General features: G+C 42.7%; 1 protein-coding gene across 12 annotated transcripts in view; it reads right to left on the bottom strand.

Moving 5' to 3' along the window:
* Nucleotides 1-556: 556 nt before the first annotated feature.
* The window catches only part of KIAA1217, a 326,913-nt gene continuing 308,911 nt past the window's right edge, over nt 557-18,558 (bottom strand). For 4 of the 12 annotated variants that reach the window (XM_082647781.1, XM_082647779.1, XM_082647783.1 and 1 more), the window contains 6 exons: nt 9,649-9,768; nt 5,518-5,553; nt 5,292-5,369; nt 3,584-5,179; nt 2,941-3,063; nt 559-2,231 (listed from right to left, as the gene is read on the bottom strand). In XM_082647781.1, the coding sequence (XP_082503907.1) occupies nt 1,737-2,231; nt 2,941-3,063; nt 3,584-5,179; nt 5,292-5,369; nt 5,518-5,553; nt 9,649-9,768 (2,448 nt within the window). In that variant the 3' untranslated portion in view covers nt 559-1,736. Of the gene's footprint in view, nt 2,232-2,940; nt 3,064-3,583; nt 5,180-5,291; nt 5,370-5,517; nt 5,554-9,648; nt 9,769-18,558 lie in introns of all 12 variants that reach the window. The other 8 variants (XM_082647790.1, XM_082647780.1, XM_082647782.1 and 5 more) reach the window with 7 other exon arrangements.

Here is an 18,558-nt window from a genome sequence, read left to right as displayed (position 1 = left end):
ATACAGAGTGAAGTAAGTCAGAAAGAGAAAAACAAATACCATATGCTAACACATATATATATATATATATATATAGAATCTAAAAAAGAAAAAATGGTCATGAAGAACCTAGGGGAAGGACAGGAATAAAGATGCAGACCTACTAGAGAATGGACTTGAGGATACGGGGAGGGGGAAGGGTAAGCTGGGACAAAGTGAGAGAGTGGCATGGACATATATACACTACCAAATGTAAAACAGATAGCTAGTGGGAAGCAGCCGCATAGCACAGGGAGATCAGCTAGGTGGTTTGTGACCACCTAGGGGGGTGGGATAGGGAGGGTGGGAGGGAGGGAGACGCAAGAGGGAAGAGATATGGGGACGTATGTATATGTATAACTGATTCACTTTGTTATAAAGCAGAAACTAACACACCACTGTAAAGCAATTATACTCCAACAGAGATGTTAAAAAGAAAAAAAGAAAAGCACAACTTTCAGAAAAGCAGTTTGCATCTGGTTATATGTTTACTTACCACGCCCTCAAAGCCAAAACCTTTTAACTTGGTAACGGTTGCGTTCTTTGACTAGGAAGTAGTTATAGGGACAAGGTACAAAAAATAATAAGCATGCAGCCCTTTATTTAGTTTTGCAAAGTCTCTGCTTATAGTTCTGTATATTACATAACTGTGTTATACAAATACATTTATTTACAAAAACACTCTAGCTGTGCAAACTTGTTGCTTTTTAAAAATGTCCAGGAAGTTCCATTTCTGCCCATCCCAAGATATATTTTTAAAGCATGCATAAAAATTAACTTTGGTGTGGGAAAACTACTCTATGTGCTGTCACATACAGTATTTTTGGTGTCTATTTATATATTTACAAAAATTGATCAGTTTACAGAACCGTACAGAAGTGTACATTCTAAAATCCACAATGCAATAGTGTGGGTTACCAGGTCTCAGAAAACAAAGGAAGGATTTAGATACTGCAAAGAAAACAACTAGCGAATCCCAATATGTTAGAAAAGAGAAAAAAGAAAGAAACAGAACAAAACTAGCTTGCTTGGGCCGGCAAATTATTATACATAATTTTCATGGCAGTGCAGTAGGGTTGATCATTGCCTTCCACATGTGCCTCTGTGTTGGCTTGTGCAGAAGTTCATTGGCTTATTGTCTAGCACGCTACTTTCAAATGTACAAGGCTACAGTATCAAAATGTTTTGGCAAAAAAGATCTCGAAAGGAACCATGAAGTTTTGACAAAAATAGAAATCTGTAATAAAGCTAAATAACACTAAAATAAAAGGAAATATTATAGTATCTGTTTTACAATTTGTATAGTCACACCTGTGTATTTCTCTGTTCACGTCTAGTCTCCGTAATGAAAAATATTTTTATACAAAACATACTAAAATTCTGGAATCATACATGTTTTACATGCTTCATACATTTTTTTTCTTGTCTCACCACACCCTTCTCTCCTGCCATACTCTCTTTTGGTAACACATGCTTACTTCATTTAACAGGTATTGAATAGAGACAGTAAACACTATGTAATTAGAACAGCGACAAAGTAAAAAAACAAACAAGCTTTACTGAAATCTATTAATCCAGTATTTAGCACATACTTAGCAGTAAACCTCAAACAGTACAGCGATATGTTACATTCTCTTGTGAAAACACTTGTCGAAGACTGTTAAAAATTTTTTTTTTCTTAAATGCAACTCCGACTCGTGCCTAATAGGATTTGGCCTTTAAGAGGTTTCCTTTGCTGTGGACTGGGTGGCTTTGCTTGAACTTCCGCTCTGTGCCTTGTAGCTGGTGAGGCTAGGAGTATGGATGGTCCTGATGCTCTTGGCACCTTGATTCAGTGAAGCTGGGGAGGCAGGGGGGGGCAGGGAGGAGGAGAAGGAAGGAGGGGCTGCTCGGCCATTCTGAGTCTGCAGTGAGAATGAGAGATGGTGACCTTTACCTGTGTGAGCGGGGCTCTGAAACTTCAAGGAGCCATTAGAGACAGAGGGGATGAGGGAGGCAGAGGGAGCAGATCGTCCTGTTTGGGGGCTGAGAGGGTTAGAAGGAACCGATGGTTTAGTAGCAGGTGGATTAGGGAAGTTAGAGCTGTCACCACTAGAAGAAGGCAGAGAACTGCTTTTCCCAGAGCTGGGAGAAAGGGCTGGAATCTTAGAAGCAGGTAAGGAGGGGAAAGTAGGCTTACAGTCCCCACCAGCTTTCTTAGCACTTCCATTAGCCTGCAAATAAAGACGGCAGGAGACAGTTTGTCAGAAAGCTGGTAACACCATCAATCCACAGGGCCTGGCAACACAGCCCTTCTGAGAGTCATTAAATCAAAGACACCACACCAAACCAGTTCAAGGCCTGAGCTAAGTCTTGTCGTGCTGTACTGGACCTGGGAGAAACCCCCAAAGTGCAGAGCAGAGGGTGTACAGAACAGGGAAGAAGGAAGAAGAGTGTTTGTGAGAACAGGCACATCATTCTACTACCGTCTCCGGGTGCTGGGTGGAGACGTGAGGGTTGCGTGAGGGCTGTTACTGGGGCGGGGCTGAGGCATCGTGACGGAGTGTTAATGGGCCTCTAGTGCGATGCCGTCCACGTACACGTTAGTGCTGGAGACTTTCAGGGCAGCTTTGTCTGTCTCAGTTTCCCAAGGTGTTCTGATGAACCACTACACTCCCCCAAGGAAAGCCACCTGGCCCGCCACCTTGTGTTAACAGGTCAACTTTGGAGTCACAAAGTAAAAGCTGTTTTATTGCGAGCATGCAAAAGAGTGGTGAGAAATTCAACAGAGGCTTTGAGACTCTCTTCATGCCCCCAGATCCAGGACGTGTACGTAAACGGTATCTTACAAAGAAAAATGCAATATTTGGTATAAACTAAGTCAGTGACTTGCTTCTTAAGCGCAAGAGTGTCCATCCAATATTGGGTTTAAGGTAAAACTACCTGACGATATTGGCGGGGATCCTGCAGTTTGGACTGCTTGCCAGGTTTGTCCAGGCTTCCGGGTCTGTTCTTGGAACTCATGGGGATCGGCATCCTGCTCGTCTGAGGGGTTCCCGTGGAGCCCTGTGGGGAGAAGCAGCAAGTGGGGGAGAGAGAGGACGCGTGTGAGCGGCTTACCCCCGAGGCTGCCCCACTGTGCGCAGAGAAGCTCAACGTGAGAAGCCACAGCCCTACATGCAGGACAGATCTAGGAGACGGACATCAGGAGACACCACTGGGGTTAATTTGAAGAATCAAACAGAATAACACTGCTCCACTACTGATCAAACGGATTTTAATGTGAGTATCAGAGCAATCACTCCAACGGCAAATGGCTGACCCAGCATCCTTTGCGGTTTTCCCAACACCAGTCAGCAACAGAGGTAAAAACAGAATCGATTAGCTGTTAGACACCTAGTTGTTGTTGTTCTGAAGGCGAGGGAGAAAGTGTGAGAGAAAGGATCATTGCGAACAGACAACGAAACCAAACGAAACGAGCCACCTGAAAGGAAGCAAGTAAATCACAAGACACTTTCGCTAATGGTGATTATGACAGGTTTAAGAAAGCAGCTGGCTCTTTTCATTTTCTGTCAGACCAAGATACCTTACGTGAAGCCGAAGGTACAGACGAGGGGGGCTCTAGGGCAGTGGGAGCTTCATCCAGGACTAGCAAGGACTGGGGACAGGCCTCCTGGGCCACGTGGGATGAGCTTGCAACAGACTCTCTGTTGGAGGAACCCGAGGTCTCAACTAGGGCTTTGGGACTCATCTCACTGATCGTATTTTCCAGCTGTTTGATGGTCTGCTCCAGGCTGTCCAACGTTCTGTAGGTATTTTTTCTGATTTCATCAGTTCTCGAGATCGGAGCTGTGCTCTCCAGACTGGGCTGCTCTAGTCTCCTGAGCATACTTTTCGGGGTGTCTTCGGATCGAGACCCGCTGATCTCGAAGCGCTTGGCTTCTCTGTGCTGCTTCAAAGTGCCGTCCTCTTCCTCCTCTTCATAGACCACCACCTGCAACGTCTTCTTCCCCGTCTTGGTTCCCGTGCGAATGGCTTGCGTGAGAGCGGCGAGCTGCTTTTTTGGGAATTTGAATTTGAACTTTTTCTTGGGGCTTTCAAACTGGTCATCGGTCGTGTCGCCCTGGCTTTCTGAACTTGGAGAATCGGCTGGGTTGAACTTGCTCTGCTCGGTTTTAGTCACTTCCTGTCCTCCTGACATTCCGGTCTCCGCTGAAAGGAAGTGCGGCTGGAATTTACTCTCAGCCTCCCGCCCTGCTCCGAGGTTGCCCGAGGCCCCCTCCTTAGGAAACTTTTGGGAGGTGTTACTCTGGACCACAGTATCTCCATTCTCCTCCTCTTCCTCTATCTTCTCCTCTGTCATCATTCTCTCCAATTCCTCGTCGCATTCCTCAAATATGGTTGAAAGTCTCTTGTATGCGGACCGGATGTCCATGGGTTCATCAAAAATGATGATCACGGGTTTCTTGTCCAGGCACACGACCGGCTCTTCACTGTCAGTGCCTTCTTGCTGGGAAGTTGTCTCTTTTTTGGCGTCAATGTTGACCGTCTGTACATCTTGCCCCTGTTTGCTCACTATGTCGCGGACCTCCCCGCTGGAGAGAACTTGGACCGCGGTTTTGGTGATCATGAAGGCAATGCTGTCGGTGGTTGCACTCTCCTCGGTGGGAGAGCCTGCTGTGGACTCCCCATCCTCATCAGGCGTCAGGTTAGCAGGCCTGGCTCCCTTCGGTCTCAGGACAACTTGGCCAAACTCTGTCAAGGGAACCTCTTGGTCTTGAGTTTTGACATCACGAATAGTCGATTCGGTTGATCTAGTGGGAGAGGGAAGGTGACACTTATCTGTATTTTCTTGTCCTTGCTGGATCACCCCCTTTGTCTTCCCATAATTCATCTTCTGATTCTCAGTGTCACACACAGGGTATGGCTGCCCTGAGATTTTAGGTCCTTTGTTGATTTCATCTTCTAAGGAACTAACGCCAGAGAAACTAGAATTGACCCTGGACACATTTTTCTGGGAATAGTTTCTACCGTCTCTAAGTAAACTCTTAGTGGATATGGAACTTTCCTTCATTAAGATGTCAGTTTTGTATTCTGATGTTCTTGCTGCACCAGAAATACTATTCTCCATTCCTCTTTCCCACTTAGGATGGTCACTAGGTATGGAAGCCCCTGCGGTAACCTGGGAGGGAGAGTGGAGGAGGGAAACCACACACAGTGATCAGAAGTGGATCTGCAAAGGAAGGGAATTAACCTGCATGGTATCAGTTGGAACACAGATCTGGTGGACTCACCTTCCAGGATTCCACTTGGGGGCCATTTTCATATTCAACATCACATTTCCGTACGTCTTCGTGGAAAAATTCCAAATTCTGGTAGAACAGTGTAGGACATGTTACTCCACAAAACCACACCCCCCCAAAGTGGGCTACAACTAGATTGTTTCTTTAATTACACTTCAAAACATGCGGGCCAAGCACATTCGTCACACACCAGTCCAAAGCCTACAGCTCTGTTTACCTTGGGTGGCTTGGTTCTCCAACTTCCAAAAATGCCCTGTGTTTGCACAAGATGAAAATCTCAATTAGCAAAATATTTCAAGGATTTCAAATTTTGGTGGGAGGAGCAGTTAAGAGAATAAAGGGACCAGTTCTGGACCAACACCTCCTCTTTTCAACATCTGACTGTGAGCTTAGCCGACTCTAAAACCAGAAGAGTGGCATGGCATCGTAGAAAGCACAATACACGAGCAGGCAGATTGTGACTCTCACCCAGATCTGCCACTTAACTGTTATTTTAGGCAAGTCATTTCACTTCCTTGGGCCTCAGTTTTCTTGCTTATAAACCAAGGAACTAGACCAGGAAAGTTTTCACGTCTCTGCCAACTAGTTATTTCATATTTCAGTCTCATCTCTGCTTCTTGTTTGGGGATTGTCCTATAACGACTCTGCATTGCTTGGGTATGGTACTTTGAGATGGAAAAAACCCAGTTTTCCCTGGTCAAATCACAGATTTGAAAACATACTTGCAGTTTGTACTTAAACTTGCCAAGTAAAGTGTCAAAATAACCTTCAAACTAATCGTAGCCAAGATGCTCAAATCCCAGTTCAGAGTGACAGTGCTGCCAGTGCTGCCAAGATGTCATCTAAACATTTACAAAACAGATATTTGAGGCTCAAGTGGTGACCGTGACAACATGACTCAGCTTTTCCTTGAAGAGACAAGAATTTTTAATATAATACCCATTAACAAAGACTCCGGCTTTCATCCATGAAGATCTGGGTACTCTACAGTTTTTCTCCTTGGCCCTCTGGTGGTACAAACAAATCAAAACCCTTTAAAATGGTTTCTGTTTGACCTAGAAATTTCAATTCTCATTTCTGGGTATTTATACCAAATAGGTCATCAGGTACAATATTTTAACTACATGATTCAGCTTTGGTTCTCTGTGTGCTCTGATGCTGAGGAAAGCTGCACTTCTGAGGTTCTCGCCAAGAGATTCAGAAGGTAAGAACCCAGCAGTGAGAACCGGGTATGGAGAATGCTCCACCAGGCACGGGTGTATCGGTAGCCTCGGGCCCTGCCGCCATGCTACCACTAGCCGTGCCTTGTCACTTCCAAGGCACTGCTGTCCTTTCTTCTGGCTGTAGAAGCCCAAGAGGAAGAGGTGATTAGAACAGGATGGGACACGATCCCAAGAAGCCTGTTGGGTTAAAGCAATGACAACATAACGAAGCGCAAGAACCCAGGCTCCCACCGATGACAGCCTAGAGCGATCCTGCTGCCTGGTTAAAACCAGAAAGAATGTCCGTACACATTCAAGCAATCACGCACAGAGACAACAAAGTCAGTATTAATCACATGGAAATACGGCACAGGATCCAAGGTGCACGAGCCACCAAACACCTCCTGTTCAACTTCCCCTCGGCCGCATCAGGCCCCAAACAAGAGCAACGAGATTCAGCTGCTACGGTGGAACAATATCATCTCTTTGGTGGGATTTTAAATTTAGAATCAACAACTAATGCATCAAGTAAACGTTGCAAGAAGAAAAACAAATGAGGTTTCAGCTCCAAACAGGGAGTCAGCGTATCATGCCAGGACCTGAGTGCGACTTTACCCTTGAGTCACAGGAGGAATTGGCATCTGCAGGGCTGCTGTTCTGCTGGCCTCATTGATTGGGGGGTTAGGGCTGGCATCTGTTCTGATTGGTCAGGGCCCGTGTCATACCCACTGTTAAATATTTCAAATGCCACCCGGCAATATACGTATTTTAAAACAGATCTACTAGCAGGAATCCTCCAAAGGAAAGTCAGTAAGATAAAGATGTCAAGTGTAGGTTTCACATGACCCAGCAGTTTTGGAAGTGGGCTAGAAAAATGAAGGCCTGGATCAAAGGAAGTGCCTCAGCTTTGTCCAGGGTAACTTGTTCACGGTCGTCATGTAATCTCACAACGATATCTTAGGTAGTCTTAGATAGTCAGGACTCTGCAGGAAAGCTAGTTAAGCCTCATTAATATCTGTTTTGGGGCCCCGAGGTTTGGGTTGCTCAGACAACTGGTGAAGCAGGGACCATATGCATTTGGGCAAGAAACCAAAATTAGAAACATTAAGTTATAGAAAAATTGCATAGAAGTAAGTACTAGACTAGCACTTCATGATAAGAGGAAAAAAACTTTAAGAAACATTTGAGTTATAGAAGGGTAGGTGAATAGCCCGGGAAGAGGTTAATAAGGACAATACTTTGGGGACAGGTCTGATAGTCACGGTTATTGTGAAGTACATCAGTCTACTGAGTATAATTATCCAGAAAAAGCATCTGTAATTAAACCTAGTGTTTAATGCCCTGGTGTTGGGCATTCAGTACAGACCTGCTTAGTATCTGATGGACCTTGATTGAGATCAGTGTGATCGATGGAATATGGATTTCTAATTGCAGGGCAAGAAACCCCATGCAGCTTTTTAGCAAATTAGCAAAATTCTACAATGAGATGATGATTGTCTCCAGAGGGATCTTCGAGAAGCTCCGGGTCAGTGTTTGAAAGAAACGGTCACACTGGCCCAAGTACAGCACGTAACTCAGGACCCGCCAGGACCTTCTGTGAATTGGCTTTAATAAGGCCACAGAAGGAAAGTCCACAGACTGAAGCAGCAATGTATTTCCAGTGTGATAATTATGGGTTCAATTCCCATTAACAGGAGGTTTCCCTCACAAGAAGGATTTATCCAGATAGTCTCCTAATCTCCCCCGTGCCTAGAGAGCTCCCACCCCCATCGCCTGGTTAACAGCTCCACTTGCCAGATCCGTGGCTGGCGGAGTTTACACGAGGGCTCTGGGAAAGCTGGGAGCCGGGGGGGAGCAGGTCAGCCTCTGCGGGGGGCTGCACGGCTGAGAGCTGTGAGCCCCAGGACTGCATCTCTTGAAGGACTCTGCTAGAATAGCCCTCCGACTGTGTGATCCTGTATCTCTTTCACTGAGCTTACTTATTCCTGCACTGAGGCACCTATGCGGAGTGACTACTGGGCTATCTATTATGGCTGATTTGTTTGACTTTATTTAAAGGACGCTAGAACCTTTGAATTCTAAGATACAAGTTCCTGGCAAAAAATGTTAAGACTTGAGTTGGTCATGATAAGCTTTTTACCCTGAAGTTTAGACAGAGGCTTCATTTAAATAAGATGGCGCTATTTCCAAAAATCACAAAAGCTCTAGATTCAACTTACAAAGTTGAAGTTCAAATATGCAGGTTAATCTCCTCTCCTTAAAGTTCTATGTCATGATAGTGACCTCTGTTTCAGAGCCTGGATGTCTGTTTGGAAGCCATGAGAATGCCACAAAGTTTAGTAGCACTAAAACGATACTGAACTTACTACCTTGGCAGGTACACTTTGAGAATTTCTAAGAGTAACAAAAACTCTGCTTGGCATCCTCGAACATGTGTGCAAATACATGTGTGTATGTTTCCATGGATACGCCTGTGGATGGCGGATAGACAGCTCTGCTATGCATTCTCTTCCTGGAATCTAAAGCTTTCACCTACTTTTTTTTTTTTTTTTTGCGGTACACGGGCCTCTCACTGTGTGGCCTCTCCCGCTGCGGAGCACAGGCTCCGGACGCGCAGGCTCAGCGGCCATGGCTCACGGGCCCAGCCGCTCCTCGGCATGTGGGATCTTCCCGGACTGGGGCACGAACCCGCGTCCCCTGCATCGGCAGGCGGACTCTCAACCACTGCGCCACCAGGGAAGCCCCTAAAGCTTTCACCTACTTTTAACGTAGATGTCTTTGGTCCAGAAGACATGATACAAATTAGAAAAACTGCTACCTACTTGGTTGATGTTTCCATTTGTTCCACCAGCATTGTTCTGGAAAATCTTGGAAGGTGTATGTGTATCTTTGGTTTGGGAAGATAATGCCTGAATTCTGCATATACTGTTGTGTGCTGTGCACAGGAACACAGCGTCCGCTCAGGAAACCTGAGCCAGAGATCGCTGGTGAAACCCCAAGCTGTGTCTCCATTAGTTTAAAAAAAAAAAAAAGAAGGGTGAGGAAAAAAGAGAAGGTACAGAAGCTCAAGCACAGAGCGGTATTAGTGTCAGAGCAAGGAAAGAAGGACGGCCCACCGGGTGGCCAACGTGTAATTGCCACGTTACCTTCTTCTCCTTGGGTAGGGCTGTGGCCCCCGGCCTAGTGTCTTTAACGTGACTGTCAGCCCGGGACTGCTCAGCGTGACTGTTTGAATTTACATCCATAAAGGAACACTTCTGGAATGCCTAAGGAATTAAAACACTGAGTTAATAGGGATCCGAGTGCAGCAAGGAGGTCAGAGGGAACAGGCAGGGAATCCAGAGGATCTCCCGGTCGAGACCCCGGCCGGGTCCTACATGCGGGTCATGCCAGGGCGTCAGCGCCCTGAAAACCGGCTCCCCATCTGACCTCAGGTCAGCAAAGCCCGGGCCAAAGGCTTCCTTATTTTCTGGTCCAGGCTAAGATTAAATGGATAGAGCCTTTGAAAAGAACGCCCCTTCTTCCTGTCCGGGTGAACCTGATTTGCATTTAGTAGGGCTTCTTTTAAAGGGCTTTGACCTTTAAAAAATGCTGAATATGTAAATGAATTAAGAAGCTATCTATCTTTTTTCCTCTTCATTATAAAAGGGCACAAGATATTGCAAACCATTAAACCTTAAAAGGAAAGTAATCCTTAACAATTCGTTGTCTGCAGTAGCAACATACTCCTGTGCCCTGGGTAGTTCTGACTCACGTAGAATAAAGCAATTCCTTTAGCACGCAAGTGATTCTGAGCGGCCTGGGAGCTGCCTGACCCCCAAAGACTTGTCTCTGAAAACTAATGATGGATCGTAGTTATAGGAGCCCAGGGCCACTCCTGTGAACACTGAGTGAGGGAGCTCGGTTCTCAGAGAGAAAGCATCTGCTGTGTCTATAGGGCAGAAAAGAAGTGACAATATATATGATCGCGAGAGCAGGAGAGACGGTAACCCAAGCAGCGAAATGTCCTGAAATCGGTGATTCTCAATCAGGCTACATGACACCCAGTTGAAAAAAAATACTGTTACCCAGGCCTCACCCAGAGCATAATTAAGTCAGACTCTCTGGGCTGTAGGATTTTTTTTTTTTTAACTCAAATTATTCTAATGTGCAGGCAGGATTAAAGAGCAGTTGTTGAAGTGAATAATTTCAACTGATCGCCTCGTATTTCCTTAATGTCAAATAGTGTCATTTGGAAATAACTGCAGGCACAAAGAATACCTCACGCCTTCCCCAGGTGAACATTCCAGCACAGGTTTTAAAATACTAGCGGAGCGGATGCCCGGGACCTTCCCCGGCCTGCTCTTCCCTCGCTCCGCTGGCTCCCAGTTCCCTCCTTAGACACCCACCCGGTCCTCGCGGGCCCTGGAGGTGCCCGGGGCTCTGCCTGCTAAGGCCACTCGTCATTTCCGTTGGGCTGTTAGACCCTGAACTCGGGAGCTTGTGGTTTCTTCTGATGCCTGGTGACGCAGAGCAGGAAAGCTGTGCTACGATTACACTCGGGGCGGGCGGGGTGGGGGGGGGGCGGTGCTGCAGCTGCTCCTTCCTGCCTCAGAGGGGCTGGCGGGTAGGGGAGGCGTCTAACTCGAGAGCCTGCAAAGGCTCCAGCATGGCCGCTGGCCGACTCTTCGGTGCAGCAGGCTGGCTAATGAGGTTTGGTTGCCTTAGGGTCAGAGCACTTCACTCACCACTGTTACCTGACCACCAATAATATAACAAGAAGCCAGATACTCTGCCTTTGTAACGCTTTCAGTCAAAGGAAGCATCAAAGATACTTAGCTTTCAGTGGAGGGAAATATCCTCAAGTGATGGGCTCTAAGTGGCTAGAAGGAAAGTTACTTCTCTCGGGGGCTAGTGCAAGATTATTCACAAGCTTAAACGCCTCACTTCTTTGATCATTAGTGCTTGTTGCTCACCCTTCACAAATGAGAAGTTATCTAGTGCTTAGTCATCCATTTGAAACAAACCAGGTCATGATTTATTTATACCATGATTTATTTATTATTTATACCATACTTTAATATTGGAGTATAATTGATTTGCAATGTTGCGTTAGTTTCAGGTGTACCGCAAAGTGACTCAGTTACACGTATACCTATTTTTCAAATTCTTTTCCCATTTAAGTTATTACAGAATATTGAGTAGAGTTCCCTATGCTATACAGTAGGTCCTTGTTGATTATTTTATATATAGTAGTGTGTATATGTTAATCCAAAACTCCTAATTAATCCCTCCCCTGCCGCCACCTTTTCCCTTTGGCAGCCGTAAATTTATTTTCTTAGTCTGTGAGTCTGTTGCTGTTTTGTAAGTAAGTTCATTTGTATCATTTATTTTTTTGATTCCACATATAAGTGGTATCATATGGTATTTGTCTTTGTCTGAGTTACTTCACTTAGTATGATAATCTCTAGGTCCATTCATGTTCTGCAAGTGGCATTATTTCATTCTTTTTTATGGCTGAGTAATATTCCATTGTATATAGGTACCACATCTTCTTTATCCATTCATATGTCCATGGACATTTAGGTTGCTTCCATGACTTGGCTATTGTAAATAGTGTTGCTATGAACATTGGGATGCATGTATCTTTTTGAATTATGGTTTTCTCCAGATATATGCCCAGTAGTGGGACTGCTGGGTAGTATGGTAGTTCTATTTTTACTTTTTTATGGACCTCCATACTGTTCTCCATAGTGGCTGTACTAATTTACATTCCCACCAACAGTGTAGGAGGGTTCCCTTTTCTCCACACCATCTCCAGCACTTATTGTTTTGTAGACTTTTTGATGATGGCCATTCTGACTGGTGTGAGGTGATACCTTATTGTAATTCTGATTTGCATTTCTCTAATAATTAGGAATGTTGAACATCTTTTCATGTGCTTTTGGCCATCTATATGTCTTCTTTGGAGAAATGTCTATTTAGATCTTCTGCCCATTGTTTTTTTTTTTTAAATGTAGAGTTTACAATAAATACTATTACGTGTTCATTAATCTTTATTAAGACATCACTAATAATTAATCAATTAAAGAAAATAACTACTTGTTGGAGAAAGAAAGCAACAGTAAATACCCTGGTGGGATTTTTGAATTTTTTTTGTGTGTGTGTGTGATATCAGGATATTTGTCTTTCTCTGTCTGATTTACTTCACTTAATATGATAATCTCTATGTCCATCCATGTTGCTGCAAAAGGCATTATTTCATTCTTTTTAATGTTTCTGCCCATTTTTTGATTGAGCTGGTTTTTTCTTTTTGATAGTGAGCTGCATGAGCTGTTTATATATTTTGGAGATTAATCCCTTGTTGGTTGCTTCGTTTGCAAATATTTTCTCTCATTCTGTAGGTTGTCTTTTCATTTTGTTTATGGTTTCCTTTGCTGTGCAAAAGCTTTTAAGTTTAATTAGGTCCCATTTGTTTATTCTTGTTTTTATTTTCATTACTCTAGGAGGTGAATCCAAAAAGATATTGCTACAATTTGTGTCAGAGTGTTCTGCCTATGTTCTCCTCTAAGGGTTTTATAGTATCCAGTGTTACATTTAGGTCTTTAGTCCATTTTAAATTTATTTTTGTGTGTGGTGTAAGAGAATGTTCTAATTTCATTTTCTTACATGTAGCTGTCTAGTTTTCCCAGCACCACTTATTGAAGAGGCTGTCTTTTTTCCATTGTATATTCTTGCCTCCTTGGTCGAAGATTAACTGACCATAGGTGCATGGGTTTATTTCTGGGCTTTCTATCCTGTTCCATTGATCTATTGAATATATTTCTCGTTTTGTGCCAGCACCATACTGTTTTGATTACTGTAGCTCTGTACTACTGTCTGAAGTCAGGGAGCCTGATGCCTCCAGCTCCATTTTTCTTTCTCAAGCTTGCACTGACTATTCAGGGTCTTTTGTGTTTCCATATAAATTAAAAATTTTTTTTTGTTCTGTGAAAAATGCCATTGGTAGTTGGATAGGGATTGCATTGAATCTGGAGATTGGCTTGGGTAGTATAGTCATTTTGAGAATACTGATTCTTCCAATCCAAGAACATGGTATATCCTTCCATCTGTTTGCATCATCTTCGATTTCTTTCATCAGTGTCTTACAGTTTTCAGAGTACAGGTCTTTTGCCTCCTTGGGTAGGTTTATTTCTAGGTATTTAATTCTTTTTGATGTGATGGTAAATGGGATTGTTTCCTTCATTTCTTTTTCTGATCTTTCATTGTTTGTTAGTGTATAGGAATGCAACAGATTTCTGTGTATTAATTTTATGTCCTGCAACTTTACTGAATTCATCGATGAGCTCCGATAGTTTTCAGGCAGCATCTTTAGGATTTTCAGTGTATAGTGTCATGTCGTCTACAGACAGTGACAGTATTACTTCTTCTTTTCCAATTTGGATTCCTTTCATTTCTTTTTCTTCTCTGATTGCCATGGCTAGGACTTCTAAGACTACGTTGAATAAAAGTGGCGAGAGTGAACATCCATGTCTTGTTCCTGATCTTAGAGGAAATGCTTTCAGCTTTTCACTGTTGATGTTAGCTGTGGGTTTGTCATATATGGCCTTTATTATGCTGAGATAGGTTCCCTCTATGCCCACTTTCTGGAGAGTTTTTATCATAAACCGGTGTTGAATTTTGTTGAAAGCTTTTTCTGCATCTATTGAGATGATCACATGGTTTTTATTCTTCAATTTGTTAATGTGGTGTATCACACTGATTGATTTGCAGATATTGAAAAATTCTTGCATCCCTGGGATAAATCCCACTTGATCATGGTGTATGATCCTTTTAATGCATTGTCGTATTTGGTCTGCTAGTATTCTGTTGAGGATTTTTGCGTCTATGTTCATCAGTGATATTGGCCTGTAATTTTCTCTTTTTGTGATATCTTTGTCTGGTTTTGGTATCAGGGTGATAGTGGCCACAAAGAACGAGTTTGGGAGCATTCCTTCCTCTGCAATCTTTTGGAATAGTTTGAGAAGGACAGGTGTTAACTCTTCTCTAAATGTTTGATAGAATTTGCCTGTGAAGCCATCTGGTCCTGGATTTTTGTGTGTTCGGAGTTTTTAAATCACAGTTTCAATTTCAGTACTTGTGACTGGTCTGTTCATATTTTCTATTTCTTCCCGGTTCAGTCTTGGGAGATTGTACCTTTCTAAGAATTTGTTCATTTCTTCTAGGTTGTCCATTTTATTGGCATATAGTTGCTTGTAGTAATCTCTTATTATCCTTTGTATTTCTGTGGTTTCTGTTGTAACTTCTCCTTTTTCACTTCTAATTTTGTTGGTTTGAGCCCTCTCCCTTTTTTTCTTGATGAGTCTGGCTAAAGGTTTATCAATTTTGTTTATCTTTTCAGAGAACCAACTTTTAGTGTCATTGATCTTTTCTATTGCTTTCTTTGTCTCTATTTCATTTATTTCTGCTCTGATTTTTTATGATTTTTTTCCTTCTACTAACTTTGGGTTTTGTCTGTTCTTTCTCTAGTTGTTTTAGGTGTAAGATTATGTTGTCTGAGAGTTTTGTTTCCTGAGGTAAGATTATATTGCTATATACTTCCCCTTTGAACTGCTTTTGCTATGTCTCATAGGTTTTGCATTGTCCTGTTTTCATTTTCATGTCTCTAGGTATTTTTTTTAAAACATCTTTATTGGAGTGTAATTGCTTTACAATGGTGTGTTAGTTTCTGCTTTATAACAAAGTGAATCAGCTATACATATACATATATCCCCTTATCTCTTCCCTCTTGCATCTCCCTCCCTCCCACCCTCCCTATCCCACCCCTCTAGGTGGTCACAAAGCACCTAGCTGATCTCCCTGTGCTATGCGGCTGCTTCCCACTAGCTATAGGTTTTACATTTGGTAGTGTATATATGTCCATGAAACTCACTTTGTCCCAGCTTACCCTTCCCCCTCCCCGTGTCCTCAAGTCCATTCTCTAGTAGGTCTGTGTCTTTATTCTCGTCCTACCCCTAGGTTCTTCATTCCTTTTTTTTTTTTAGATTCCATATGTATGTGTTAAAGATTTGTCTTTCTCTTTATGACTTACTACACTCTGTATGACAGACTCTAGGTCCACCAACCTCACTACAAATAACAATTTCGTTTCTTTTTATGACTAATATTCCATTGTATATATGTGCCACATCTTCTTTATCCATTCATCTGTCAATGGACACTTAGGTTGCTTCCATGTCCTGGCTACTGTAAATAGAGCTGCAATGAACATTGTGGTATGTGACTCTTTTTGAATTATGGTTTTCTCAGGGTGTATGCCCAGTAGTGGGATTGCTGGGTCATATGGTAGTTCTATTTTCAGCTTTTTAAGGAATCTCCATACTGTTCTCCATAGTGGTGGTATCAATTTACATTCCCACCAACAGTGCAAGAGGGTTCCCTTTTCTTCACACCCTCTCCAGCATTTACTGTTTCTAGATTTTTTGATGATGGCCATTCTGACTGGTGTGAGATGATATTTCATTGTAGTTTTGAATTTTTGTAGTTTTCATTTGTAGCATTTCTCTAATGATTAATGATGTTGAGCATTCTTTCATGTGTCTGTTGGCAGTCTGTATATCTTCTTCAGAGAAATGTCTATTTAGGTCTTCTGCCCATTTTTGGATTGGATTGTTTTTTCTAGGTATTTTTTGATTTCCTCTGATTTCTTCAGTGATCCATTGGTTGTTTAGTAGCATATTGTTTGGCCTCCGCATGTTTGTGGTTTTTTTTCTTTTCCTTGTAGTTGATTTCTAATCTTATAGCACTGTGGTCAGAAAAGATGCTTGATACAATTTCAATTTGCTTAAATTTACCGAGGCTCGCTTTGTGGTCCAGTGTGTGATCCTGGAAAATGTTCTGCATGCACTTGAAAAGAATGTGTATTCTGCTGCTTTTGAATGGAATGCTCTATAAATACCAATTAAGTCCATCTGCTCTAATGTGTCATTTAAGGCTTGTGTGTCCTTATTGATTTTCTGTCTGGATGATCTGTCCATTGCTGTAAGTAGGGTGTTAAAGTCCCCCACTATTATTGTGTTACTGCTGAATTCTCCTCTTATGGCTGTTAGCATTTGCCTTATCTATTGAGATGCTCCTATGTTGGGTGCATATATATTTACAATTGTTATATTTTCTTGGATTGATCCCTTGATCATTATGTAGTGTCCTTCTTTGTCTCTTATAACAGTCCTTTAAAGTCTATTTTGTCTGATACGAGAATTGCTACTCCAGCTTTCTTTTGATTTCCATTTCCATGGAATACCTTTTTCCATCCCCTCAGTCTCAGTCTGTATGTGTCCCTAGATCTGAAGTGGGTCTCTTGCAGACAACATATAGAAGGGTCTTGTTTTTGTATCCATTCAGCCAGTCTGTATCTTTTGTTTGGAGCATTTAATTTGTTTACATGTAAGGTCATTATAGATATGTATATTCTTACTGTCATTTTGTTAATTGTTTTGGATTTGTTTTTGTAGGTCTCTTTTCTTCCCTCCCTTTTGTTCTCTTGTGATTTGATGACTAACTTTAGTGTTGTGTTTAGATTCCTTTTTCTTTTTTCTGTGTATTGTAGATTTTCAGTTTGCGGTTACTATGAGGTTTTGATATAGCAGTCTGTATAATATATATGAGTGTTTTTAAGTTGTCTTTAATTTCAAATGTATTTCTAGTATCCTGCACTTGTACTCTCCTCTTCTCACGACTGCTGGTTTTGATATCACATTTGTGTGTGAATGATTTCCTGCCTTTACTGGTGAGCTTTCCCATTTGTAATTTTCTTGTTTCTAGTTGTGGCCTTTTCTTTTTCACCTAGAGAAGTTCATTTAGCATTTGTTACAAAGCTGGTCTAGTGGTGCTGAATTCTCTTAGCTTTTGCTTGTCTGTAAAGTTTTGATTTCTCTGTCAGCCTTGCTGGGTAGAGTAATCTTGGTTGTAGGTTTTTCCCTTTCATCACTATTGATATATCATGCCACTTCTTTATAGCCTGCTGAGTTTCTGCTGAAAGATCAGTTTATGACCTTATGGGGATTCCATTGTATGTTACTTGTTGCTTTTAGTATTTTCTCTGTCTTTTTGTCAGTTTGATTAATATGTGTCTTGGTGTGCTCCTCCTTGGGTTTATCCTGCCTGGGACTCTGTGCTTCCTGGACTTGGGTGACTGTTTCCTTTCCCATGTTAGGGAGGGTGACTGTTTCCTTTCCCATGTTAGGGAGGTTTTTAGCTATTATCTCTTCAAATATTTTCTCGGGCCCTTTCTCTCTCTCCTCCTTCAGGGCCCCCTATAATGCAAATGTTGGTGCACCTAATGTTCCCAGAGGTCTCTGAAACTGTCTTCATTTCATTCTTTATTCTATTCTGCAGCACTGATTTCCACCATTCTGTCTTCCAGCTCACTTATCCATTCTTCTGTCTCATTTATTCTGTTATTGATTCTTTCTAGTGTATTTTTCATTTCAGTTATTGTATTGTTCATCTCTGTTTCTTCTTTGTATCTTCTAGCTCTTTGTTAAACATTTCTTGCATCTTCTCAGTCTGTACCTCCATTCTTTTTCCAAGATCTTGGATCATCTTTACTATCAATACTCCAAATTCTTTTTTGGGTAGATTGCCTGTCTATCTCCCCCTCACTTAGTTGTTTTTCTGGGGTTTTATCTTGTTCCTTCGCCTGGAACATATTCCTCTGCTGTCTCATTTTGTCTAACTTTCTGTGATTGTGGTTTCTGTCCACAGGCTGCAGGGTTGTACTTCCCATTGCTTCTGGTCTCTGCCCCCTGGTGGATGAGGCCTCAGAGGCTTGTGCAGGCTTCCTGGTGGGAGGGGCTGCTTCCTGCCCACTGGTAGGTGGAGCTGCATCTTGTCTCTCTGGTGGGCAGGGCTGTGTCAAGGGGGTGTGTTTAGAGGTGGCTTTGGGCTAGGGCTGTGTTCCCACCCTGTTGGTTGTTTGGCGTGAGGTGTCCCAGCACTGGAGTCTACAAGGCTGTCAGGTGGGGCAGGTAAAAATGGAAGCCTCCCAGGGAGCTCACACCAATGAGTCCTTCCCA

The sequence above is a fragment of the Grampus griseus genome (genome assembly GCF_964374135.1).
Source record: "Grampus griseus genome assembly, chromosome: 2".
Lineage (NCBI taxonomy): Eukaryota > Metazoa > Chordata > Mammalia > Artiodactyla > Delphinidae > Grampus > Grampus griseus.
The sequence above is the reverse complement of the archived record's forward strand: the minus strand, read 5'-3'. Positions and strand labels throughout refer to the sequence as shown.